This window comes from Falco rusticolus, chromosome 1, assembly GCF_015220075.1.
Source record: "Falco rusticolus isolate bFalRus1 chromosome 1, bFalRus1.pri, whole genome shotgun sequence".
Taxonomy (NCBI): Eukaryota; Metazoa; Chordata; class Aves; order Falconiformes; family Falconidae; genus Falco; species Falco rusticolus.
In genome coordinates, this window is record NC_051187.1 from 105,045,085 (window position 1) to 105,072,735 (window position 27,651).

General features: G+C 39.7%; 1 protein-coding gene across 5 annotated transcripts in view; it reads right to left on the reverse strand.

Annotated features, from left to right (window-relative positions):
* Positions 1–27,651, reverse strand: part of NDST4 (N-deacetylase and N-sulfotransferase 4) — a 135,722-nt gene that overhangs the window by 29,863 nt on the left and 78,208 nt on the right. For all 5 annotated transcript variants that reach the window (XM_037394223.1, XM_037394200.1, XM_037394218.1 and 2 more), the window contains 3 exons: positions 24,563–24,717; positions 15,378–15,563; positions 13,543–13,671 (listed from right to left, as the gene is read on the reverse strand). In XM_037394223.1, coding sequence (XP_037250120.1) covers positions 13,543–13,671; positions 15,378–15,563; positions 24,563–24,717 — 470 coding nt within the window. The remainder of the gene's footprint in view (positions 1–13,542; positions 13,672–15,377; positions 15,564–24,562; positions 24,718–27,651) is intronic.

Consider the following 27,651-nt stretch of genomic DNA (forward strand, 5'->3'; position numbering starts at 1 on the left):
ATGATTTTTTTAGTGTAGATTAAGTATCTTCGCAGCAAAACTAATTACTTTTCCAGAATTTCCAAAATATCTTATGGGACCTCTTACTTGTGCAAGTGGGAAATAATCAGAAAATGTCATCCTGTTTGACTTCTATTTTAATAGAAATGAACAGCGCTTTCATTACTTTGAAGAAATCTAAATATGATGCTTATGTTTTAAGCAACATTAAACCTTAGTTACGTAGACCACAGAGGATATGAAGAGATATAATTGAAAGATTTTGTTCTCCATATGTAGTACCTGCATGGCTGTGGTTCCTGGATAAGAGGAGGAGACTCTGCCACTCAGGAATCCATGTAAACAACTAGACAGCATTCAGCCGGGGAGCCAGCAGTGGCCAGGCTGCCAAACAGCTAATAACAGTGGTAATAAATATTTATGAAGGCAGCGTTTGAGCCAAGCCATGTGCTTGACTCAAGTCTTTCTGCCTACACACTGCGGGTCACCCAGGAATGCTCTATCAAAATTCTTTCACCTACAGTGAGTTGGGGTTAAATGTTGTCATCTCACAGCTTGGAGATGTCCCCTGGCTACTCTTGCAGGTTCTAGGGAAGACAATATTTCTAGGCAGGATGAAACTAGTCCTGAAGTAAACATGGACTTCAAGGTTGGTGGATTGGCCACCCTAAGAAGTGAAGCATTTGTTTTAGCACTGCAGGTGCCTAACTGGGGGGTGCTGGGGTGGTGGTGGGGTGGTTGGTGTTAATAGCCATAGAGGAAGGCACAGTATTTCACACTTCAAACCAACAGGCAAAGACACAAGCTGCCCTATTCACTTCTATAGGACTTAAGTTAAGTTCAACAGCAGCCTGATCTAGTGATAGTGATTTTTTTTAAAAATAAACAAAAAAAACCCCCGCCATCCAAACTCAATCTTTAGTTGCTTTTCCCCCCTATTTGCCCTTCCAACCACTGAGTTAAAACATATTCCTCTGAGCCAGCTGAAATTTGGGAGGAATGTGCTGTCGTTTCTGCTAATGGCAAATAATGGTCAAAATGATTACTAGTTTGGATAAGTGTCCATAAATGACTTTCTGTGACATTTCTCTTTATAGATGTGCTTAAATAAGATCTGGTTCTGACTTTGTTTTGAATGATGGAATTAGTCTTTTATCATTAACGTGGCACTTTGTAGTCTCCAGGTAGAGGAAGGTAGGGTGTCTCAGAGCAATACTGACATTCCATGTGAAAATTACTGCCCAGGACCCTGCACAGCACACGGAGTCATGGAATGACTGTAAATAATTCCATTTAAACTAAGCTCTCTTATAAACACTGAATAAGAGTTTTCACCAGGATGCTTTCTTTCAAACCTCAAAGAAAGAAATACCAGGGAGGCTGATGTAGATTGGAGATGCAGGAAATTTATCATTTGTTTTTACAACTGTTCTACTGTCATGTTGCTATTCTAGCAGTTTTATGAAGAGGTGACTGCTCTACGTTATAGAGTATTCATAAATGATGATTAATTAATCCATTTTGGTGGCCTACTCTGAGCAAACAAACCTCAGAGTTAATTTAATTCTCCACTCTTGGTTTCAGAGGAAAAAAATATAGCATTTTCAGTTCACTAGAGGATATAATAATCTCAAATCAGCCACTTTCCAATTAATTTTGAATGGGGAACACAGCAAGGAAATTTTGTTCTTGTCCATTTACTTCTATTAGGGATTCATTTTCCATAATCAGAGAATTCTGAGTCAGCTCATTTTTACCTTAAAGGCTTGCTCCTGACAGTTTAATAAATTATCATATGGTGTGTGCTTGAAGGTAACAGATTCTTTTTTCTCTTTACCCAATAACCCTCTTGTTGACACAGTCATTTATTATTGTTTCTGCCATCACCTAAGTTGCTGGGAAGTAATTCTGGTAAAGTACCAAAACACATGGTGTGGAGTATTGGCTTTCATAAAGAAGGAAAATGTCATGAAAGAAAGAAAGGAGATGTGTTATCCTTGAAATATTTCCTTCATGCTCTGAGTTTCAAGCTAATTACTTTCTAAATATGCTGCCGAAGGCTTGAGTTTCCATGGGATAATATTTTCCCGTACCAGCTTTTTGCAGCTGGGGTAGCCATGTGGGATGAAGGGAAAAAAGAATGATTTACAAAGAGGAAAAAAAGATTCTAAAGCCTGAGCAAGACTGGAGTGGATTTAATCATACACCTGGAGCTGGAAGATAAAAGTGGCTTCAACTTTTATGTTAGTATTATAATATTTCTATCATGTTATCAGTGCTTACAGGACTTCTAGTTGCAAAAGGAAATACCTTTAGGGGAAGGGGCGATTGTGCTTTAGATACGCAGTTTTGTAGCATGCTATCTTTCAAAACAAATGTACATTGGTTGCATTGAACCTTACGTGCTGTGGCAGGAAGAAAACGCAAGTGTTTATGATGCTGACAGTGTGTGGGATGTAAGTATTTTTCTGAAAAAAGAAGAGATGCTACCTCCTTCCTCAGGCAAAAGCTAATGAGTACGTCCTGCAGTTACACTGCCTGTTGAGGCTGGAGTGCCCCTGGGACAGCAATCCTGTGGCCCTCTCTACAGGGACAAACATCTGGCCGCTCTCTTGTTCTTCACCGTAATGTTCACTTAATGCAGTAAAATGTTTCTTTACCTTGTTCTGGCACATTGATAGGCCCCTGTACAAAGAAGAATAAGGCCTAGCTCGTGCTCTCTTTCATTTGGTATGTTTGTGACCATTAAGAAAAATTCTGATGTAGCTGGTTAATAGCAAAACTCCCTTTTAATTTGGTAGAATGAATGCATCCCTCTTGTGTTGGAGAGGAGCATGCCTGTCCCTATGGGCAGTGAGCAGCCTGCTAATTATGGTTCAACAAGTATTGACGTTTTGGTAGTGGGGAGGTTGCTTTCTTTCTTTTTCCTGTTCCTGAAATATGCTGAGATGCTCTATTCACAGGGCCCTTTGTAGAACTGCATTATGAATGACTTTTGGATTGCAGCATATTTCTTACAATGCCCAAGGATATTTTTTATTCTTTCTACAGCTATGCTCAGAGAAACAAAGCAAATAAAAAGAAAAATATTATTAACACTCAAGATGTTTCATAATAACACTCCCAAATCTCTTGTGGAAGGCATAAATTAACCCCTCTCTGCATTCACTTTTAATATTTTGAAGCAATAACGTGTGATTCTCATCCATTTTTGTGATGAGAGCAGGAAACAAGAACAAAATTTTCGAAGTATGGCACATGTGGGATGTGCAGAATATAGATCTAACAGACTGGAAATGAACAATAACCCTTTAGTTATGGTGAGAGTTTAAAAATGTAAATGCATTTAAATGGCCTTCAAAATAAAAAGTCCCATGACACTTCCAAAGAAGTTAGAATAATAATGTACCTTATTATGGACTGTCTGTAGCTTCTGCTGAGTTGAGTTCAAAGTTACCTTTCAATCACAACTCTGATTTCACTCTCAACAACCAAATTCCCTCAAAAGAAGCTAATCTTCCTGAAATTCATATGCCACGTTTCATCTCAGGTTAAAGCTTCTTAGGGATGTTTGATTGAAGTGGGAAAAGGAGTTTTAAAAAGTGTTTAACTTTTTGCTTTTCTGCTAGGTTTTTTTTGGTTGGTGGTTTTTGGTGGTGTGTGTGTTGTGGTTGTTTGTTTTTTTTTTTACTTCAAATATGGCTTGATCTGTCAGTTGCAAATATGTCTTATTTTGCTGGCTTTATGGACAAAACCCATTCTGAGTAGGGTATGCATGTGTCTCTAGATACTATGTGGTGATGCAGGTCTTAATCTAAAGAGATTTGTGTGTGTGTATATATATATAAATAAAATGCAGGAATGGCCCAAGCAAATTCTTTCTGGTGGAAGTATGAAAAGGAGATGGTGGGAGACTGAATTAGAACACCCTGTGAGAAGAAGGGGAAAGGAAGAGTTAGCCCAGCCAAGTTCACGTGCGTAACAAGGAAAAGGAATGAAGAACAGGAAAAGAGAAGAGTCTTGTGAATAGAAGATACAATGGATAGAAGTAACAATGTGATCCTTGGTAGAGATCTTCAATTTCACCACCTCTCTAGGGGTATCTGACCTTCTTGGTTCTGGCCGCTGAAAACCATAATTTGCTGCATTCAGCCGTGACCAGGACAGAGATGGAGATGTCTTGAGATGGTGGGGGTCTCGTACTAGGTTTCATTTTCTGCAAGCCTTTCCACCGTTTGAGTGTGGCCAAAGGCAGGGTGATACTTTATAAGAAGCTTTGCCCCTGCATACACAGCAAGGTCTACAACTGCTTTGGTTTCAGGTGAACTTGACCCTGTCCCTCAGAAGGGGTTGGGGGCTGCAGACCTAAAATGGGGCTAGAGTGGAGCAGAAGATAGGAAAGGTGCTGCAGGAAAGGAGGTGGCTGTGTTGGGGGTTATCCGTTAGCTTTTCAAGGTGAACAGATGGTGAGGAAAAACATGCACTGGACTGGCAAGTAAATCCAATTAACTGACCAGTCAACTGAGCCAAGTTGGTCTTGCTGGTTCTTCTCAAATCCTGATGCACTTATTTTTGCTTTAGGTTTTGACTGAGGTGACTTTTTGTGCTGTCACTTGCTGGCTTAATAAAAAGCTCTCTGGTTTAAGGAGCTGGGTTTTTTTTAGGAGAAATTACTCTCTCGCTCTTGTTTGTAGGGGCAATAATATTTAGGGCTGTATTTATTAGCTTATCTTGGCTGTTAAACGTTTATGACTGTTCTTTATTGTCTGTGAAGCAGGGGAGTAAAGGAGATGAACTAGAAAACAGATACTGGAAGACCTTGTGGATGCTGAAGATGTGATATATAGAACAATTTGTAAAAGCATGCTTTAAATATGTCAGAGCATTTCTCAGGAGACTGAATGAAGGGCAATGGTCAGAGAACACGGGCTGAACCCACTTAGTTTTAAGCCTGACACTTGGATGTGGAAAATCCTCCTTTAAATTTACAACTCCAACAAGAGTTCCCTAACTTTTCTTATGAGAAACCTGCTTTTTGCTGCTGAACATATTTCAGTTTGGGAACTGTACACTCTGAACTTTTTTTTTTAATTATAAACTTTCATGGTTTACATATTGAAGCAAAGCAAGGGATTTGCTCTGTTCATCCCATTTGCTAGCTCCACCTCATGCTCCATGTTTGTTCATGATAGCAGATGACGTGACCATGAGCTGTGCCTTAGAAAAATATATTGCTCTGACTGGCATGTGGCAGCTTTAATAACAAAGTTCTTTCAAATGAAAGAAGGTACCTTAATGCAGGTTGACTTTAATATCAGTTAATTTGTCTTTCTCTACCAAGTATGTGAAAACAGAAATGCATGTAAAGTCTGTTAATGTTTGATGGGAAGGTATTTAAAAAAAAAAGGGGGGGGGGGGCAACAGAAAAAGGAATATGGCACAGCACTGGTGAAATGAACAAAGAGGAAGGGGGATTTTCCAAATACATTCTGGGAATGGATAAAGTTATTCTAAAGGACAACTAAGCTAAGTAAATAATGAGAAGGAGAACAAAATAATGCTGAAAATGACTGAAATGTTGAGCTCCTTGAAATGCCATAATTTTTTAGTTATGTAACCTGATGAAATAACATCTTTTTAAAAAAATATCTTTGAAAGCACTTCAATGCACTGCAAAAAGCTGTAAAGAACTGGCATGGTTTAGAAAGACAGAAAAGAAAATGATGCTGTTTGAAATAGTTTAGAAAGTAAATAACAAGATTTTTTTTAAAAAAAGTTGACTTTGTTTGTTCTGTTGAAGCAGTGGAATGCTGTACAGCTGCAGAAAACCTAAATATTTTTCACAAGGGATAGAGTTGCTACAATACTGGTCAGAGCCAAAGAATTTTCCAACTCATTTATGTAGCTGGGTGGTGTTATATTCAGGTTAAGGACCTGGTATTCTTCTTGCCTGATGCTCTTTAGTATTAAATTCCTGGCTTTGAAGATATGTCTTGAGTAACAACATACTTTCTTGAGTACTAATGTAAAAAAATTTCTTCTTTTAAGATCTAACTACAATTAATGCAGACGTATATGTTGGCGCAGCACAGTGGTAAGAATCTTAGTCTTGTGAAAAGTTTTATTTTGCTCAAAATTAGATTAGTCATAAAAGTAGTTTTGTAAAAATTTCTTTTTACATTTTTGATTGATGGAAGTTTTGGATGTCTTTTCCTGGGTTTTGTCTTTTTTGCTTACTTGTACTAATTGTAGTGGACAGAAGTACTGATGTGATGACTTCGTAGGAGTTTTGTCTTAATGAGGATTTAATGAATAACTGATTTTTGGTGCTGTTTATCAAACCACAAAATAAATAACATCAATGATGATAATAACAATGATTGAACATTTCGCTTTGGTGTGGCAAAGGAGAAAAATATTCAGCTGAATGTTTCACTGCTTTTCTTGTATCAAATAGTCAAGGAAAACTCCAAGAGAAGAATAATGTCTTATTTTCTGTCCCTAACTGTATGTGTGTATTATCTGTATATACCTCCGAAGCTCCTTGTTATTGTTCTAAGCCTACAAATGAACAAAACCCTTCAGAAAGGAGTTAGCTTGATACCTTTTGAAAGAGTTGCACTATTTAGGTTTATTTCAGACCCACTCTTTTCATTGAGACTTTTCCCACTGACTCTAATGAGCTTTGCTTTGAAGTGTTTATGCAAAGAATAAGTACCCCAAACTCTAAACTTGAGCAGCCTTCTGCATTAGCTGGATCCTGGAAAGGTCTGGCTGGGATTCTTGTAACCCTCATTAAAACTCAAAGGAAAGTTGGTTTGATTTCTGTCTGTCTTGGTGGAATTTATCCCTCCTCTGCATACTACTAAATCATCACTGTCAGACATGACTCATCTTTAGGATTCATAAATTAGAAAGTGAAAATATCTCTGTGAGCCACAGAATATTCAGTAGAAGCCATTTGAGGGGAAAAAAAAAAAAAAAAGAAATCCATTGGAAGATCCCCTTGACAATCTCTCTGCAAACTCTCCTAATGCAATGTCACTTGGGCATTTTCTAATTTAACTATCTATGTGGTATTGCTTCGTGGAAGTGCAAACATTTTTTGGTATAGGAACTTACTATTTATTTGTAATACATTGCTGAAATTGCTAACTCAAACCCAAGTAATGGATAAGGTTTCTGTAAACCAGTTGCTTGTCAAGGCTCAGGAGGGGGGATAAAGAGAATCTGCCTGCAGCCTTCGTTGGCAGCATGTTCTAAAGTTCGGCTCTTCCCTTTTAACAGGATTTAGCTGCAGGTTCCTTACATCATGAAAAAGCTTCATTATCTCCCACCTGCTCCCTGCTGAAGCCCCTTTGTGAACTTCTCACATGTGCAGTGCCTGGAACAGATCCTCACAGAAGAAATAGTGTTGCAGTCAATGTACCACGATGCCAATTAGATCTCTGTCTGCCATTATCATTAAGAGAGTTGCAGCCTGACCCTAGATTAGTTGTAAATACATCCTTCTTATCTGATATGTTAGCCCTATTTAGTAAACTTGCTTCCCTATGCTTAATTATTCTTGAAATGTGCTTCAGTAATCAAACTAATTAGAAAATGTGTAATCAAAATTTGATTATTTAAGTTGTATTCCTACTTGCACTTGTTTGGAGGGGTGGGATAAAAGATTATAAATGGATGTCATAACAGCCTAAGGAAACATGAACCTCCCTGTGTTATCTTTTACAAGCCACCCTCACTGCTGAAATCCCGTTAAAAACACAACTACAAATCAAGTCACTGCTTTGTGCCTGGAAACCCTGGTCTACATCATCCAGGCAAGGCATTTTCCTGAGCAAAGCAGGATGGTAGTGCAGATGCCGTGCCCTTGTGCTGAGAAGAACCATGATCTATTGCTTGGTTTTTAACCCTGCTGGGGGCTGTTTCAGTTGCGTGGGGTTGACCTGTTCGAAGTATTGATGCTAATGCAGACAGCCTGTTAGGTCTGTGGTTGTAGGGTCAAAAGGCTGGCAGTAGTCCTACTGGAAGCTAGTGTTGATGTTGACTTGGGTTCCGTTGTGCTTGGGCTGCTGTTCATGCTGAAGTTTATTCATCCACTTCTTGTGTATCTGCTTCGCCAGAACAGCTTGTGTCACCACTTATTCACAGACTTTCAGGTTTCTATTTCTTTGCCCCTGACATCTTACGTTAGAAGACCAGAAATAGCTGACTTTTAGTTTGGTTTTAGACAGCTAAATAGATGTAATCCACAGCAAAAGGTGGTGTTATGCTGGTTTTAATCAAGGCACTGTGATTATTTCTAAAATTTGAAACAGTCTGAAAAAGGCTGTCTTGAAGTCTGTGTGTGTGGGAAAACTTGTAATAATTCTATTTACCAGAGAGTAAAGTATGGCTTTTCACTTCTAGAAGCCTTGCCTCAAAATAACTGTGGACATGAACTGAACTATTCTCAGCTGTACTCTTGTCCTCCCTAACTAGCGAGTATATATGGTACCGGTTTGTGTAAAAAAGGCAACTGTTGGACCAGTAAGACAAAGTAAGGAAGCTGGTGCTGGATGGTGAAGAGAAAGAGAGGCCAGACTATGAGCACCTCATTGCACTTTTTTAGCAAGTGTTTTCAGTCTACTACTTAATAAGCAATAGATTCACCTACATGTTTTTTCAAGAGGGCAAACTGAAAGTGAGAGAAGTTTTTTGGTTTTAGTACTCCCAACAGCTTTTGTCATTTCCCTGTGGCAGTAGGAGGTGACTTACAGCAGTGATGCTTTGTGTGTACGTGGGGGTATGAGATGCGGGGTGTGCTGTTCCTCTGTACCCACTCATGGAGTAAGCTCATGCCTACATTGCTCCCACCACAGAGTTTCTGCACATACAGCTCAAAGATATAACAATTATTTTGTATGTCTGTTTTTTAAGGGTCTGAAATGGTGAGAGAACAATGTTGTTGCTTTAGAGGGATGCTTTCATGCATAGTATCGGTAATAGGTGTTGCACACTCAAGGACATAGAGCAAAAGAGTGGGAAGATGTGAGGACTAAAAGCCTGCTGGGAATAGTGTTAGATGTCTGCAGAGAGCCCAAACCAGTGCATCCTCACCCAGACTGACTTTTGGAAACAATCTCTAAAGTAAATCATCCTCAAACCCCAGGTCCAGGGCTTTGATTTGAAGGAAACTAGGTAGCTGCCTCCAAAAGAGAAGCTAGGAGCAGAGAGATACTTGTTTGGAGTGTGGGAGCCCAGCCCTTACCATAGCTGCTTTAGGAAGATGTCACTGAACTGCACAGCTCACTTTATTTTTCATTTAAAAAGTGTATTATCAGTTATTTATGGTTTGGTTTGTTTTTATAGGGAAAGCATCTAGATTTTCAAGCTTCTAAAGCCAAAATATTGTTATATATCACACTTAACTTGGAATTGTTGCCCAAACCTTTCAGGCTCATCTAGAGAAACATACAGATATAAAAACTGGTAAAGGGAGGAAGAAAAAAGAAAGATGGGCAACAACCACAAACTTGCTCAGAAACCCTATTCTAACTTCCAGCCTACTTGATGATCAAGGAGGCACCACATAAAATGTTAACGGAATGATTGTCTGTAGCTGTAGAAAGGGCTCTGAAACCAGCTATTCCTTTTTTTAGTTTGCTTTTTTTGTTGTTGCTGCTGTGCTTTTTGAATCAGGCGGGGGTAGTGAACAACACCGCACACCACAGGGCAGGTAACTAGCTGCCGAAGGAGATTTCTAACCCGATCGTGGACTTTGGAATATGATCTTTTTGTGATAATACACACATTTTGTATGTTAACTCCAGTTGTCATGGTAGCCTCGCAGCACTGTGAGAGGGCACATGCATACACTCGCTTTCTGCAAGCAGAAACAGTCTTACACCATCTCCACCCTCCAGATGAGCACACGGCTCCTGCAAAGGGTTCACCTTTCCCCTTGCTGTATGTATGTACTTGTACTAATGCCGGTGGCAGCGGCTCACACCTGCTTGAGACTGAGCCTGGTCAGCACAAGATTTGTGTGACCACATGGCAGTAAAATTAGTAGGAGCTAGTCTATTTCTGCATGTCTCCTCCACACTAAGAAAGAGACTGGCAATGCTTTTAAAGAGTAAATAAAAAATATTTTTAATAGTGTCGATATTGCAAAAATAAACAATGGTATGGGCAATCCCTTGCCTGCAAAGCTTGAAATGGGGTAACTGTGTAAAAGATATGTGAAGCAGCCTGTGTGCTGGGGGGACAGTGCATTCTGATTAAGATTTTATTTTATGGATATGGTTTCTATGCATGGACTATATTAGGCATCTCATTCGATATAATTCAACAACAAAATATTAAATTATGGTTTTGAAAAAGCCTTTACATTCCAGACCATTCTTTTCCATAATCCATTTGGAGAGCACATGCTGGTTTATGCTGTACTGCTGGTGGTAAACCCCTGAGCTGTGCTCTTGGTAAAGCCATGAACTGCACAGGTTGACATTCAGATATGACTGAAGCTTATTAATGAGCAGAGGTGTGTGAAAAGCTTCTAGAACAGAAGATGGGAACTCTTTTGTTGCTAATTCCAGTATGCACCGCTGCCAGATTGGAGAACACATCATATCAATTGAATGAAAAAGTATGCTCTGGAATTGGTGAATGGCCAGTGCAATAGGCACTCTATTGATTCTTTTCAGAAGATACCATAGATTTTTAGATACTAATCTGTGAACTTTTTCACATTAACCACCAAACTGTTACACCTTCTCTTACACTGAATAAAAGAAACATCTTCCCATTGGTTGATTTGTGTGCCGTCCAAATTCCGTATTTATAAAAAGGAAAAGGGTGTATGAATACAGATTATTTTGTTTCCTACTCAGACTAGTTTCCTTCTGAGATAAGGCTAGATTTTGCTTTTACTGTTGTCAGTTGGTGCATATTTCATAGGGTAGTGTATCAACCCGACTTGAATGATGGAGGGGTTTTGTGATATATCTTACTTCAGCTCACACATGATTTAATTATATTTCTTCCTGTCTGAATAAGCACTTATATTGGAACAGATTCATACTTAACTCAGAGTTGGGGAAGTGCATTTCAGTATTTCACTTGTGTCACCTAGCTCAGTAAAATATCAGTTTTGATGAGGTAAAGATAGAAAATCACAAAAGTGGGAGGGGGGAATGGAACATTAACAGTTTTTCTATACTGTAAAAAAACACCCAATAATATATATTGCACACTCAAGTTATTGCAACATAACTTGGGCAAAACAATGACTTCATGTATTGAAGAAAATCAAGGAAAAATATGCCCTCCCCTTTCTCTGGAAGAAGGTCTTCTAACTGTCAGGAACATCACAGATGCATGATTAACTCTGGAATGCTTTGCCTGCCATTATACACTGCCTTCCTAGGCAAGGTCCTGTCTCAGCTGCATCGCTCCTGAAACTTAGAAGATGGATGGTAGAACTGCTTCTCTCAAGTATTCTTTGTGTCACAGTCAGCAGGGCACCAAGAGCACCCATCTGTGCTACAGCACCCATCTAGGGTGGGATTTGGCCCTTTCCTGGGGAAGCAATTGGACCTGGTGGGGGAACCTTCCTGCAGGGCTGGCACAACCAGCTGGGGCTGTCAGAGCTTCCAGGGCAAAGATGCTCCAGGACCTCTGAGGCTGGTCCTGCTTGGGACCTGCCTGAAAAGTGCAGGCTAAGGCATTATGGAGAGTGTAATAAAGGGCGGCAAAGGTCTATCTGATTTCATTCAGCGGTCAAGAATGGCCTTTTAAATAATTTTCAGACTAACTGAAGAGCTGCCCTTCTCCATAGCCTCAGCCAGTCTTTGGGAAAAACATTTGGATGCGATTGCTTAAAAAATGCAAAGGGTGAAATTTCTAATGAGCATCTGTGAGCCTGTATCTTCTTGCTTATTTGCTGTCAGTAAGAAAAACCTGAAACTGGGGAAAAGGTGAGCTGTAGGGGGGGAAGTCAGGGTGGCCAGAGCATGCTCACAGGCTTGGACATGGCAATGAAGTGAAGTAAAACCATACTCTGCTGCAGACTGCTGCAATGCCTAAATCTGGGGAAGTCTTCAGATAAGTGAAAGATGTACAGGTATTGATCAAAGTGTAATAAAGATAATGATAAATTCTAGTAGCATCCCAACACAGTGATGAGCTAACTTACACTTAAGAAAACTATGGGAAGAAAAGCGAGCCTGAGAGCTGCAGGTAATGGAGAGACAGAATAAAGAACACGGATATCTTTTATTCTCAAATTGGGTGTCACGTGTATGGTACAGATAAATTCCTAACAGAAGTGTCCTATTTCTTTAAGCCCACTGAATCTTTGACTTGGACACCAACTTAGCTCCCCAGCCAAAATTTTCACCTACAAGCATCTAATTATATAATACCAAAATCTATATTTAGGTCTCTAAATAAATGTGACCTGGATTTGAGAGTTAGCTCCACCTGAAGTTTCTTTAACTCTGCAGAGAAGTCAATGAGTACTGCAATTTAAACCCACTGAAAATTAGGCCACCTGGCAAGACACAAGCCATGTATCTTGTGAGTAGTGTAGCCTGCTTGGATGGAACAGGAAGAAGGGAGGACAATGGCAAAAAAGAATTGTTACATGATTATTTTTTGGGGGGGTGGGGTGGTTTTTTTGTTCTTTTCCCTCTTGCTTCCACCTCTAGACTGCTGTCTTAAATGGCACCAGCCTGTTGTTCACTGGCAAGAGAACTGTGACTTCAAAATACAGCATCTGCAGTCAGGTAGTTTTTCTCCTTGCCCCTTGGTAAGCCAAATCACACATCATGTTGTCATGTGTGTGTATATTAGGACAGCACAGTTCAGACCCCTTTATCAGCTGAGAGACAAAACTGCATGATAACTCTGAAAATCCTTCTGAAAGTCTGTGGCACTTCTGATTAAACACACACATATATATGATTTATACATATGTAGGTTATTTATATGTGCACACATACATTTATATCTATAGTTTATAGTTCATGTAATGTTGACAGAGGAAAAAAAAATGCAGCACTGAGCAAAGCAAAACTTTTTGTTGGAAGGCTGTGTACTGTTTAGGGTACTTTATCTGTATAAATCCTGTTTTTAAGAGCCAGTGGTAGGGGAATGATATCAGGCCTGAGCCCTAGGCTTTACATCAAGCTGTATTAGGAGTGCCTGAGAAGCCAAGCTTATGGAAAAAAGGAAAAGCACAGTAAGATCACACAGTTTTCTCTGCCCTTGCTGGTTTCTTTCAGTCTCAGACATGTCAGTGCACTCTTCTCTCATGGGGAAACAGTATGGAGCTGAAATTAATGCTTTTTCCAGTAACTTGTTTCATACAATTGTAACTAGAAATTAGCAGAAGACATTTTGCTCCTTTCCTCTTAAACTGCTTGTTACCTCTGAGCAAGTGGTCTTGAGTTTTATTTCCCAAGCAAGATCAAAGAAAACCGATCCCCTTTGCTTCCTCCCTCCTTCCTCCCCATCAGTCAGCGTGTCCAAAGAATAGCAAAAGGTGGTACCTACAGGATTCAGGAGAATGGTGAGGAAGAGTTCACCTCCTCGGATGCTTTTGTCCAGCTCCTGAGGACCCCCAGGATATTCCTTGTAAAAAATAGTATGAGTGAAAAGGCCACAGGTCTGTCGAGGGAGCACCTGAGAACAAAGTAACAGTATCATCACATTAACTTCTTCCTGCAAACTCATCCTGGCACAGCCATCCCGATCCCTCCAGCAACTCTAAGAAATAAAATCACAACCCTTTCTGCCTCTGGGCTCTGGCACGTTTATGGGCCCCTTTGTGCCTCCTGTACTTTCACGGTAAGCAAGGGCGGTCCTGCAGAGGTGCAGCTTTCCAGATGCCAGCTCCAAAAAGCTGCCACACACATGCGCTTGGCTTTCATGCAGGCGGTTTTATTCAGCTCATACACTCCTAAGTGTTTCCCAGCATTTGGGAAAGGAAGAAAACAAAAAGCCAAACCTCTCTTCCTTTATCAAGGTGAGTTAGTTTATTAGCAGATAAATTGTGCTTCCTGGCCATCTTTGCTATCACAGCCAATTAATCTTACTGTTCTTGGGATGCTGAACTGAATTGGTATTCAAGGCTGCGGACTGCCAAAGACCTGCTGCTTCATACTTTGCTCAGTCCTTAAAACCATACCCAGCCCCTCATTCCCATTTGTGAAATGCGGACAGGACGGGTGAGATGCTCACATGAGACCAGCCTGCGGTCAGCCTCCTATCCCATCCTAAATCAGGAGGCTGCACGCTGGGAAGAAGCCAGCTAGCAGGTGTGGGCAAGCAAACTCATGTTGGAGGACTGGAGAGTTTAGTTACGTTATTATCTAGGTACTATCAAAAGGCTCTGGTAAAGACAACTATCAGGGCTTGTGGGTATTGCCTAATTCATGCAGAGACAAAATTCAGCAGTGCACTTACACATGCATTAAAACACTCTGCTGAATATAGGTTTTGTTTGTTACTTTATCTGAGCAGAAAAGCAAAGACAGTAACTGGAGAGAAACAAAAGGCCTTCCAATGTATGTGTAAATGTACTGCTGACTTTGAGCCTATTCCAATGGTAATTGGACTCTGCGCAGTAACTTCTCGGGTTTGATTAAGACATTCCTTTTGTCTTGTTTAGGGGACCACAGTTTTGATTTAAAATGTGTAGGCAATACTAGAGTCAGCTGGGATTTTAAGGCAATCTGGGACTTTCCCTTGAAATATTTCTAATTTCACTTATGCATATTCAGGTTTTGCATTTCACATATCTATAGGGTTGCACGCAGCTGGCTGGTAAGACAGGCCAAATGATTTTATACATTTTCCTGTCCTTCACGCAGTGTGTATGGGAGGAGCCTTCACTTTCCTTGCACAAACGCACGGTCTGGAAGTGTCAGGCATGCGTCCGGTCCCTGGCTCTGGGAATTTCAGGAGCAAAATTTGGAATGAAACCTCGGCCTCTGAGAAGAGTCTTCCCTGCTGGAGGAGATTACTTACACTTGCTCACCTTCCCAGGTGGTGTTTTCTACTCCTTTCATGCATAAAGATGAACTAGAGCTTGAAAGATAGGTCTTAAGCAGTTTAATGAATTTCAAAGTATGTGTTTGTAACTCTGTTGATAGTTGATGGGACTACAGGTACGTTTGGTTTCTGAGGATAATGTTTGCAGTTGCCCGAGTTGTGTGACTATTTAGAAAAACTGGCTGCATAAAAAATGCACTATTCTGGCACCCTTACAAATCCTCGATCACAGAGAATTTTAATGACTACTGTAAAACTTGAAGCCTTTGGTAAAAATAGCACACTTTTGAGTCACTTAAAGTAGTATTGCTATGAAGCATGGAAATGCAGTGTACCATGATGCCATTGTGGATGAAGCCCCGTCTGTACCGTGCAGGCTTCAGGTGTGGGTATTCTTCTGTGCTGGTCACTCGGATGTGCCAGACCTTCTTCCAGGCCTCATACAGCTGGATGTGAACTGGGTAGACCCCAGAGTGATGTGGAGCCACCGCGTACCCCATGGCAGTCGGTATGCCATGCTCCTGTGGCAAAGCAGAGGGAGGAATATATTTAGGAACAGTAAAAGAACATGTAATTATTCAAAGCTTATTTTTCCTGCAGGCAGCAGTGTTGGAGAAGCAGTTGTCCTTGGACAAACTTGTATCTATTTGTATGTAGCGTGAGCTAAAAGTGGAGGAGAGATGGGGGAACTGGAGTTACAGTTTGATAACTGCAGAGTGATAAATAATCCTCTTGAATTATGTTGCGTTACTGTTACATGGAATAGATTTGCTGCCCCGTTCATTACATACTGTCTGTATTTTAATATGCATGCTACCTGTTTGGTTCTTTTTAAAGGCAATCCAGTAAGCCGATGCTGTTTATTTACTAAGTTATCAAACAGCATTAGAGCAGTAAACAGGTGAAAAAAAAATGTTGTAGTGACATATGTGGGATTTTTTGTTTCCTATTTCTGGAATGAGAGCAAGATTCCTTCCTGTTTTAAAACACAAATAAATCAATATCCCTTGTAGCTTCTAAATCTGCTTATATTTTTTCCATGGTATTAAGGTAGTAGCAAACTGGTGTTTGACAGACATTTTTCATTTCATAAATATTTATTATAGCTCTATTTCTATGAGGAAATATGTACATTTCCATGAATATAATTTATAGGTTATCTTGAAAATATCTTCCGGTGGCACAATGAGGTAGTTAATGTGCAGGCGGAAGGAATTAAGGAAGATGATTTAGTGTGAGTGGGCATGTTCCCTGCATTCCGGACGCTCTCCTGCCTTCGTTGTGCTCCTCATCCCTCCAGCTCCTGATTTAGCATGGGCTGTCTGAAAACCCTATCTGATTATGAGGCCTGATAACCACATCTATAGACCAGGATATATTGAAAAGAGAGCAAATTATTTGAAGGGTAAGCTACATGTGTGAAAACAAAGTAATTGGTTTCATTGGTCTGAGTGACTGTTCAGAAGCGCATCCAGCATTTGTTACCAGCTACTGGCAGGCAGAAAGGCTGTGTCCTGACTCTTCTGCCCAGGCTCATTTCCAGTAGGTCCACTAAGAGCCCTTTTGAACTCTCCCATGACATCTCCAGGTTGCAAGACTGTCCTGCTGCTCTGGCTCTCACCAGATCCCTTCCTGCACTCCGGGTGTCTACTGAATTAATTTTACTCCTGGTACTACATCAGCTGTTTTCTGTTCATATAAAATTGATGATCAGAGGGAAATGGCTGCAATGTGAGACAATTATTTTTTCATGTTTTTTTATTTTGTCCTTCCTATTGCTCACATTATCCAAGAACTGCTGATTACTTGAATTCCAGGAACAGCAAGTTCTGTTGGGCATCTTCAAGTACTTTGCAGAAAGGTTTTTCGCTCATTGACAAAAATTAAGTTAAATTTGTAGGGAATGCTTGTACATACATCTTATAACACAACCACTTCAATTTATCCATTCCTTATTAGTAAAGATCTTGGGTTACTGGATGATCTTGAAAAAAAGAAACCCAAATTCACTGTTTTGCAATTTACTCAGAGCAAAATGTAATTTCTGCTTATCAATGTTGTCACCTACCTGAAAGGCATGAGTCAATTTAAGGATGAAATGAGGAATAGCTCTATAATGAGAAGTGTTAAATCACTCTTTTCCCTATTTTTTTTTTGTCATCAACATGTATAAAGGAAAAAGCTATATCTAAACATTTCTGAAAAATCTGACCATTTATTACTCTGCCTGAGTAGTCTATGATGCTTACGCTGTCAAATACACTGTGTTAACTTACATATACTGTATCAACTTGAAACTCTAAGCCTCTGTTAGGGAGTATAGAGACATGTAAATGTAAGGCAAATGTGTCCTGAGCTAGATAATGAATGCTGCTCTGAATGATATGTTCTAAAGTAGGTATCTGGGCAAATACATGTAAAATCCTGTTTACTTACTATGTGCTGCTGGTATTGCCATAGCAACAGAATAGTGAAATGGTAATGTGCCATTCACAAATAATATAAAGCAGCTTTTCACAGGTTCCCAATATAAAAAGCTAATTAGCCTCTGAATAAAACCTGCACGCTACATAGTTCATCACACAAATACATGTCCGTCACTTGGGTTCCAAATGTGACTTTAAGAAGAAACAACTAACAAATAATCAGATTTTCTTTGGTCAGTTCCATGTTCAGTTTACTTGGGTAAATTAAATATTGTATGTAGTCTTCCAGTGTTTTCTGTTGTTCCCTTTCCTTTTTCCCCTCTCATTTTGTTATTCAATTTAGTTTAGGATTGAGAACTAATGTTAAAGGAGGAGTGTATGTTTGAATCTGAGCTATTGGGCAAAATAGGAGATGCCTGTAGTGAGTACATTTCCTTATCTATTCTAAGCAAAAATTTCCTACAGGATTTTATTATTTTTACATCTAAGACTTCTATAATTTTTTTTTAATTTCAAAATTTGTTCAAAAATTTTGTGCATGTGTTTGGTTTGGAAAATTTCAGCACCTTTTTGGCACTGAGAAGAGCAGCATCATGTTCCTTTGCATGCTTAAGCTGGGACCCCAGAGCCACTGATTTTGGACAGGTTAAATTTGTATTCCTATTTTACTTGTGCATTGAGAGCCTGTCAGCTCTAGTTTAAATGCCTGTAAGCTGAAGCTACAGCAGTGTTCTGGATGAGTTCAGCATTAAAGGAGGATCACTGCTACAACCTGTGAGATGAGGGAAGATGATTAAAACCATAGTTCTGGTTTTGGCAGAAAATTCCCTGAGTTGTTGCTACTTCCTATGCACTGGTTTGCATCATGGAGTGGTCTCGGAGCATACAACCTGCCTTGTTTTAAGAGCTAGACCAGGCTAGAGGATGCTTTCCAGGAGTACGTCTCATGTCCTTTGTGTACCATGGCACCAGTGAGCACATGCTGTGTGGATCATACTAATACCAGCTCAAAATAACCCTCCTTCTGATGCCTGCATGTAGCCAGCACATCTGGCCAGCGGCAGTTGCTTCCCAGGGAAGAGCCTGGGGAGCTGCTATCTCACACGTGTGCTGATGCACCCAAGCCAGAGCAATGGGAATTGGAGACTTACAGTCTTGCCATGCAGCCTGGCTCATCTTTGCCTCCTCCAAAGTTACCTTGCCCAGAGCCCAGGCATAGGACAGGTACTTCTACAGGTGATCTGAAAGGCTGAAGCAATCTGCCAAGGCTGCTTATCTCTCTCAATTATCGTCTTCGTTCAAGCGAGTGAAGATTTATTTGAAACTTCTAACCTCTTTTGACCTTCCTATTCATACCAAAATGAGCTGCACTTGCCATCAGTCAGCAGTTGCTGTGTTTACTTATTCTGCACTTGTGCAAAACGCCTCTGCTGGAGAAAAGGCAGGTAATGCAGAATGAGCGCTGCTCTCCGGAAGGAGGCATATTTGCAACAAGCAAGTTTGCTTCCCTACAGCAGTTTTTCTGTGAGTAGATGTTGGAAATGTGAGTAAAAACCATCATATGGAAGATTGACTGTTTCTATTAGCAGGACCTTGTCCGGCAGAAACCCTCTAGTTTTTGATTTCACCAAATATTATATGTCCTTGTTAAAATGCAGTACAAAATAAAATGAAATGAAAACTAAAACTGTTGCAACACAATGGCATTCTGGCTCTTAAAGATCTCTGATTTGTTTTACAGAAACATCTACTATTGGCCATTGTCAGAGAAAGACCTTTTATTTTATTTTATTAAATCATATGCCTACTGTAGATCTTTTCACACAGTTAAACTGCAATATTGCCTTTGGTGTAAAAACTTTTGTTAGATGAAAAATGTAACAATGCAACCTCAGATAAGTTTGCGAAGCCTTTTGAATTTGTTCAACAGTAGGTGATAGAGTAAATGTACTTTTTTAAGATTTTACCTTCTGAAGTTAAGATTTATATCAGCTTTGCATACTTTTAGTACTGGGATATATTTCTAATATTGCTGAACATGGGTGAGATTTCCTAGAAGAGATTGTATGTTACTATGTCAGTTTAAAATACTTAGTAAAGTTTCTCTTATTTGATAAATGAATTTGCTACTTCCTTGCTTGTCAGCACTCACAAAAATGTTGTGCTGTATTTTACCCTTTATGGATGCATGATTTTTATTCTCAAGGGTTATATTTCTGTATAATTTTTATTGAATAAATATTTCAGCCTTTGATTACTTCTAGTTCAATTCTAAACTTTAAAAATCTGTTTACAAGCTCTCTGGCTAGACAAGACTGTTCAGCAAACAAGAGGTGATTGTTATTGAGATATAGGGGCTCTGTACATTGATATTTGCTTTCGCTGCTGTTTTTTCATCTCTGTGGTGTGTTTCCTCACCACGTGGCTGTACAATGCACCAAGCAGAGTACAAAGGGTCTTAATGAAGTGGGTTTTCTGGTGTCAGCGTCATTCCAGGATTGACAGTGACATAGGAAAAAGCCAGCTTTTCACCAGTCTTACATAGGAGCCTCCCAGGTATCACCATGACTCCTGTTATAGGCGTGCTTCACACCATTGCAGGCTACCAAGAGGCAGAGATGTTGAGATTTAAGATCTTAGGTTTCTGAGGACATGAAATGAAGAAAGGTGGTCTAGCACTGGGGAAGCTATATAGAACTAGGAAATGTGTAGACTCTGCATGTGTGTGGTAGCAAATAAAGCTGAAAAAGTAGAGGCAGAGATGTGCTGTCAAAGCACACTCCTGGTATGGACAAAAGCACTCATGAAGATGGACTATTTCAGAAGGACCTTAACGTTAGGCAGAATAAAACTCATCCTGTCCACACAGAGTAATGTTACCCTATACATGCAGACCACTTACAGAGCATTTTTAGTGGCAACCTCTAGTGGGCATCTCTCCTTCACAACATTAATGACAGATATTAATAGCGGGACAAATTAGACTCTTCATCACATGTAGATACTTTGCCTTTGGTATGTGGTCAGTGGTCTTCATGTTCTTGGTATTTAATTGGTATATTAAAAGCTCATGGTTTCTTTGTGGTTTTGGCAGCTCAAAAGTTTTAGGCAGAGGAAATGCTATTGTGCATCTGTAGTTGGTTTATAAACAGGAGATTGAAGCCAAGCAGTGTGACTAGACAGGCTCTGAACTGATATTTTTTTTTTGTACGCATCTCCCTCACTTCTTCATATCAGATCACAGCTACCTTTTTACAGTCGATGATAGTTTTTGTCCTATCTCTACCATACTTTGGGCACATGTGCTCACAAAGGAGCACAGAAGATAATCACTGAGCAAACAAATTGAGTAACAAAATAAAGAGCTATAGGCTTTGGATTAAATATAGTCTATGTGGTTTTGTCAGATATGAATGTACAACGGGGAGAGGAAGGATATCTTGTGATTAAAGGATGGCACAGAAAACTTGGTTCAATTTATTTTTGGAAGACGTACTACCAGAGACTTCTGTTTGCACAGTTTGTTTACCTCTTTGTGTATCATTTGCATTGTGTATAAACAAGGAGAATAATACTTGAGATATTATCAATTTGCAAAATTTAATCCAAGGCTTTATCCCTTAGTGTCTTTAAAGGATTTTGGCATCCTCTGATATAAAAACAAAACAAACAAACAAAAAACAAACCACCAAACCCCCCTCCCAAAATCACAAAACATGATCAAGTCAAACCCAATTGATAATCAAAATAAGTGTAATTTGCCATTTCCTTAGCAGGGCTCTGAAGCATACCATTCATATTTATGGAAATAAGATGACACTGGGGTAGCAAAGTTCTGGGTAGCCTGCTACTTCACCACAGTTAAAAATCTCTGGCTCTTGTTCCTCGGAGGCTGAGGATATCGTGAGAGCTTGAGAAGAGGTTTGGCAGCAAGGGCTGTGGGGATGGGGCTGGGAATAGGGAAGCTGTGGGGCCCATCATTTGGGCATGTGTGGACAAGGATTTCGCCAGGCACTTGCCGTGCTGCCTGCTGGATCCAGAGCAGAGGGGCAGTAACATTTATGAAAGGTGTGAAAAAGCCTCTTCCTCTCACCAACTAGGCATGAAACAATGATAAATATCTTAGGGACACATAAAGTAATTTGGAATGCTCTTATTAAAGGCAGTCTCCTGGTTCAGAAGCAAGTCACATGTAAGGGAATCCTTTTAAGACTGTTGATTTTACTAAGCCACAGATACACAGAGGTATACATATCTGCACTGAAATCAAGGCAATTAGATACCTAATTAGCAATTAGTTGAATGTATACAAAACTGTTTAGATATGATTTCCACATGTATTTTGTGATACACCTGTTTGAGGCAGGCTGCAATTGTAAGCCCCTATTTTATAGAGCATCATTATAAGGTACAGATAAATCTGTGTAAAACAGAATGAGGCCTTTTATACAGTTGCCAGCTCTTAACACCTGTATTTCTTGCCTGTATTCAGCAGACTGTATGTGTATTTGAGCTCCTGCAAACCAAAGATCATGCATACAGTGTAAATAGAAAAGCCAATAAAACTTATGCTTATTTATGTACACTTACAGTTCCATGGGATAATATCCATGAAATACTGTTTCAGGTGCAATGGTTTCTATTTATTAAGCTTGACTTTAACCCACAATACTCAAGAGAAGGATGTTCTTTTTATGAAACCTTTCCCCTCAGTGAACAATGTCGACCCCAGACTCCCTCACATGGAAAACCTGTTGACTGTGATAGGATTTGGGTGCAGGTTTCCTGAGAGCATGATGTGTTTTAGCTTTATTCTAAGGTGACAAAGCCAGGAAGGGCCAACAGGTCTTAATGAACAGATTTTTTTATTGCGATATTTGGGGTCCTAAAGCAACCTTGACTGGTCGTCTTAGTGCTCTCCGTTCCTGAAGACCCTGTTACCTTCTTACCCATGTTTTTCGAAAAATGAACAAAGAAACACCACATTAGGTGAAGAATGAATATGGTCATACTTCTAAATGATTATTGCAGCTTTTATTCCAGAAACTGACACAAAGTGTCTTCTCTACCTGCTGCTAAAACAGGAGGTAGGGAGGATATGGTCAATAAATGGAAAATGCAATAGAAAATGGCATCAACATCAAGCTGTGTTTCCCTGAGTATAATACTAAAGAAAGATATTAGAGCACAAACAAAACATTCATAACATCAAGCAGATTTTCTATGTATTGTTCTAGATCTCTGATTTAAATTTGGATCCACGCTGTGAAGTCCAAGAAGAATGAAAAGGGAGTTGCTTTTAACTCTGGAGGAATTACAGAAGCACAGTGGTAGAACAGGGAGTTCCTTTCCCAAAGAAAACATGATGCTGAGGATAAGAAAGCAGGGGAGGATGCAAAACTACTCTGAAGTCATGGCTGGGACCTCTCTGATAGCTATCAGGAAGGTTGTCATATCAGGAAGATAAATTTCTCCCACAGAGAGAATTTCACAGGAAGCCTTTTGAAAAGAAATGTTCTTGTAAGTAAATTGTACAGCTCATATAGATTCAAGGTTAAGAGGTTCGTACAACCCCTGTCCAAGTGTTAGCAGGAAATAAAACTGTAATAACAGCAGCCTTTCACTGACATCAGCTCCTTATTTATAGGCACCCGAAGGAGTCTCTACCCTTCAATGATGATAGGGACATGGAGTTTATCTTTCTGTAGTTCAAGTTGCAAAAAGATTCTATTAGAAGCCTTGTTTTCACACTATGCTATAGATTTTACTCCTAAAGGTGGTTTGACCTGGAGGACTTCATGTTTCATGAAAATGCTAGGAGATTTTCCCTATAGGTTTAAAGAAGAATGGGCGATGTATTTTTGAGATACAGATTATTTTAAAAATTACTCTTACATTTAAAATCCTAACTATACTTTGGTCTCTGGGCCAGACTGCACAAAAGGCATGAACAAAGCCATGCCAGAAGCGAAGGCTGACAGCAAAGCAGAACTGTAGAAAGGAAAAGTCACCCAAAATGCCTCTGTGCTAACAGGCTGCTAAGCAGGAGAAGGGGGTACACCTGGCAAGAGGAGTAAACAGTTAAGCTATTTTTAATGAATTTTCTTTAAAGGTTGTTAGGAAAATATTGTTGTAAACAAGGGAATAAATAATTTCCAACTGTTTGTTCAGGCATCTGCTGGTTCCCTGATGCGCCTTGGCTCACGTGTGGGATGGGAGGAAGGGGCAGCTGCTGGCTGGCCTTTCGGAGCTGCAAAGGGCTGAGCTTTGTGTTCCCGAAGCAGCAGAGAAAGCCCTGCTGTGTCACTCTGCTCTTTTGAGTGGCTCTGGTTGCTTGGCATTTCTATGCCTTGTCAAAGACCATACAGTGTCTGTTCCAAAGCAAGCATGTATAGAATTCAGGTTTTCTTTGTCACGCTTAATAAGCAGGTAGAATTACTCCGAAAGGACTCTAAATGGTACAAGTATTCTGAACTCTGGGTGAAGCTAGGAGGAAGATAGCTCTTGTAAGTTAACAACACAAATGAGCAAAAATGAAACATTATCTATAAATATTAGCAACAGGTTAGCTATGTAAAAAGGAGATTTTCAAGCAGATCATCTGAAAAAAAGCACAGTGAAATCCAGCCGCTCTTCTTACTTGCTTTGTTAGCTTCAATATTTCTCACAAACCACACGCAATGCTCAGGGTTCTCTGCAACTTTCTTCCTCCCCTATTGAAGATGTTTGCACCAGACTTCAGGAAGCTGATAACTTGTATAATAACCCCCTTCCTAAAGCTTAAAAGGCCAGCTGATATCTGCTGAGATGTCACTGCTGCTGATCCCTATGGTCTCGTAAGGTTGCTTGGGTGAAGGGCTGCTACCTCTCCACAAAGCCCATGTCAGTGAAAAACGCTAAGACAAAATTAAGCCCAAATTTAAACCACAGAAAGGCTTTTTTTGGGGCTGAGTTTATAATCTTGCTGCCTTATTTGCATATCTATGCAAATATATATGTGTGTGTATAATATAGATAAACATAAAAACAGTTTGGAAAGCATAGCTACAATATGCAAAGGTATCCCAGTGAATCTTTTGGCGACTTCTACTCACTATTGCAAATTCTTTGTTGAGGATCATCTGCTCCACCAGTGACGACTCGTTGTGGAAGAGATGAGGCTGCATGTGACTCCACATATGGGGAAACCACCAAAACTCATTCACGGACCTCAACAGCAGGTCATCACCTTCATCTTCCTCTTCAGTCCCTGCAAAAGAAAGAAACAAAAAAAGAAGGTAATAAAAAAGCAACGGCAGGAAAAGTCCATTCTATTGTTTTGTAAACACAGAAGAGGCTGCTGTAAAACCTGCTGTCCTTGGCCTGAACGTCTCCCTGTGCTGTAGAAAGGCTCTACCATATCACAAAAGGAGTGAGGTGAATTACTGCTGGTGGTAACTATCCCTCTCTGTTCCTATTCTATTCACAATTTTAACTGATAGTAATTCTCACAAGAATTCATTTTCAAGGGCTGATTGTTGTGCTATGTACTGCAGTAGGAGTATTTAGAAGTTCAGGCTCCCCATGAAGGTGCAGATTGGATGGGCTTCTATGAACCTGCTTTGGTCTTGCCAGTTGCTGCATGGCTGTAGCTGGTCAAGGTGGCATCACAGGGAGGTGTGTGCCAGAGTCATAGAATCATTCAGGTTGGAAAAGACCTTTAAGATCATTGAGTTCAATCACTAGCCCAGCACTGCCAAGTCCACCACTAAACCGTGTCTCTAAGTGTCACATCTATGTGTCTTTTAAATACCTCTAGGGATGGTGACTCCACCCCCTCCCTGGGCAGCCTGTTCCAATGCTGGACAACCCTTCTGGTGAGGATAAGCTGGTCTCTGTATGAGATACAGAGCTGCTGGCTAAAATATCCGGAGTTATTTTTATGTTTCTAAAGAAGTGAATATTACCTAAAAACAGTCTGATTTTAAAAAATTTCTTTTTAGTGCATGTGATCTTGAAAAAACAACACACCACACTTTCTGTATTAGCTTGATTTTAATACCACACTACCTTTTTATCACATAACCTGACAACTTGGATTTAACAGGAAAAAGCAGTATCAGGAATATTATTGCTGGTTGCCAGGTCTCTAAGCAGTGAACTTTTTGAAAAGCAGACCAAAGACGATGTTCAACCAGTATTTAAAAGTTCAGCATGCATCAGTCATTTTCCATCTTGTCCTGATAATAATGTCACTGTTAAGTACAAAGTGTACTGATACCAATGCCACCACCCACCCACCCACCCCCTACACACACTTGTATCTACCTTGTTATCAGCCTCAGTAAATTGAAATCTGGTAGTTCCTGGTAAAGTGTGAAACAAGTTTGCAATAGTTTCAAAATACAATGAGGTGGAAAACATGAAGCTGTAATGGCAAAGGGATTCCAAATGTTGTTTCCTATGGTTCAGTATTCAGTTTTTCCCAGGATTAATCTTGAAGTAAAAACAACACAAATTCCTATGTTAGTGAGGAGTGTCTGCTTCAGGCAGAAGCAAGTGTGTGGTTATAACAAAGAAAAGCTTCCATTTGAGAAATGATACAATGCTGCTTCCATCATCTGCAGATGTGGGTCTGCAGTGCTTTTTCAAACTGGAAAGGCTAAGGTACATTTAGTAACTTCGCCCTCAAATTACTGAACAATATTCAGTTTATTAGCAGTCTTCTTTCTTGTTCCTTCACCATTTAAATGCTTTTATAATTGCTTTTATTTAGCTGCAGTTAAAGAATTGTCAGAATCAGTATACTGATGCAAATGTAAGTATCTTTTCTTACAAGCCTTTCAACGTTTTGCAAAACTACTTGGAAGAGAACACTCTGTGGGTGTCACTGCTTTTGTGGCATGAGGCAGGAACATGCAGAGCTGGCTGGTCGGTGTGTGCACTTCAGCACTTTATTTTTATTTTTCACTTCTGCAGTGCTTTTTGAAGAATACTACTACACAAGGAGAGCACTACTTTGAAACTTTCTCCTGGTGTCACTGAATCGCTTCACTCCCCTCTTTGCAGCACTCCGCAAGTTCTAAGAAAGTTGCTCCCACTGACGGGAGTGCTGCTGGAAAAAAAAACAACCTTGTTTACGAGGTAATTCCTTACTGAAAATAAAGGAAGGATGACTGCTCCTTCTGTGAATGTCTGCTCCTTTGTGCAAAACTTCTGTGTGCAGCATCTGTGGAATGATCGCTTTCTTGTGTTTTGGGGTATGTGGTTCGCTTGCAGTCACCCAGACACATGCAAAGGGAATGTGATTAGGAGAGGAAACCTAATGCAGGCTTTTGACATAGGAGAGAAGAGAAAGGGCTGGGATTTTGTGAAGCCATTGAAGATCTCTTTGCTTACCTAAAGGTAGAAAACTGAAGATAGGGATGAAAAGCAAAAAAAGCGGGTATTTGAAATGTATAAAGAACTACAATCATTTGACATAAGATTTAGGTTGAAATATAATTTAGTGCCTTATTAATATTTGAAGTAGGCTGTGGTTCTTGAAATAAATTCATTATTTTAAACCCCTATTTTTTCCTACTAATTTCTTTGTAAATTTTGATACAACTAATCAAACTTTGCACTTTCTTTTACCACAACAAAAATCAAACAAGATAAAGCATAACCCTTTTCACTTTAAAAAAACCACAACCCCACCCTGTAATGGCAGAGCTGGAATAGAACGGTTGGAAGTTTAACATTTGGTGGTGGTGTGGCTTTTGAGGATAATTTTCTTTACAAACCTATAAAACAAGTATTGTTCAATTTTATAAATTCAAAAAAACTCATGCAAAGGTTTAATGGTGGGTTTGGTGAGTGCTTATATGGTTTAAATATTTTTGCCCAATCCCTTATTCAGAGTATTAGAAGCAAAACAAGGGATTTTGAGGATTCCATTTCTTGTACAATCAGCATTCTTTATGTAACTTTCTATCTTCATTTTAATGTAAAATCTGAAAAATGCAGTAGATCTACAATCAAGGAAGTGAACGTATATCTGCTTTGAGATGCAGTATGCACTTTATACAGGTAGGTAATAATTCAGAGTTTGTTTGCGCATAATAAATAATCCCATATTTTAAAACTACAGCCATAACTTAGAGGTCTCTTCTGAGCTCAAAACCAAAACTAAGTTTGAAGTTGCTATTAATAATTATGTAAA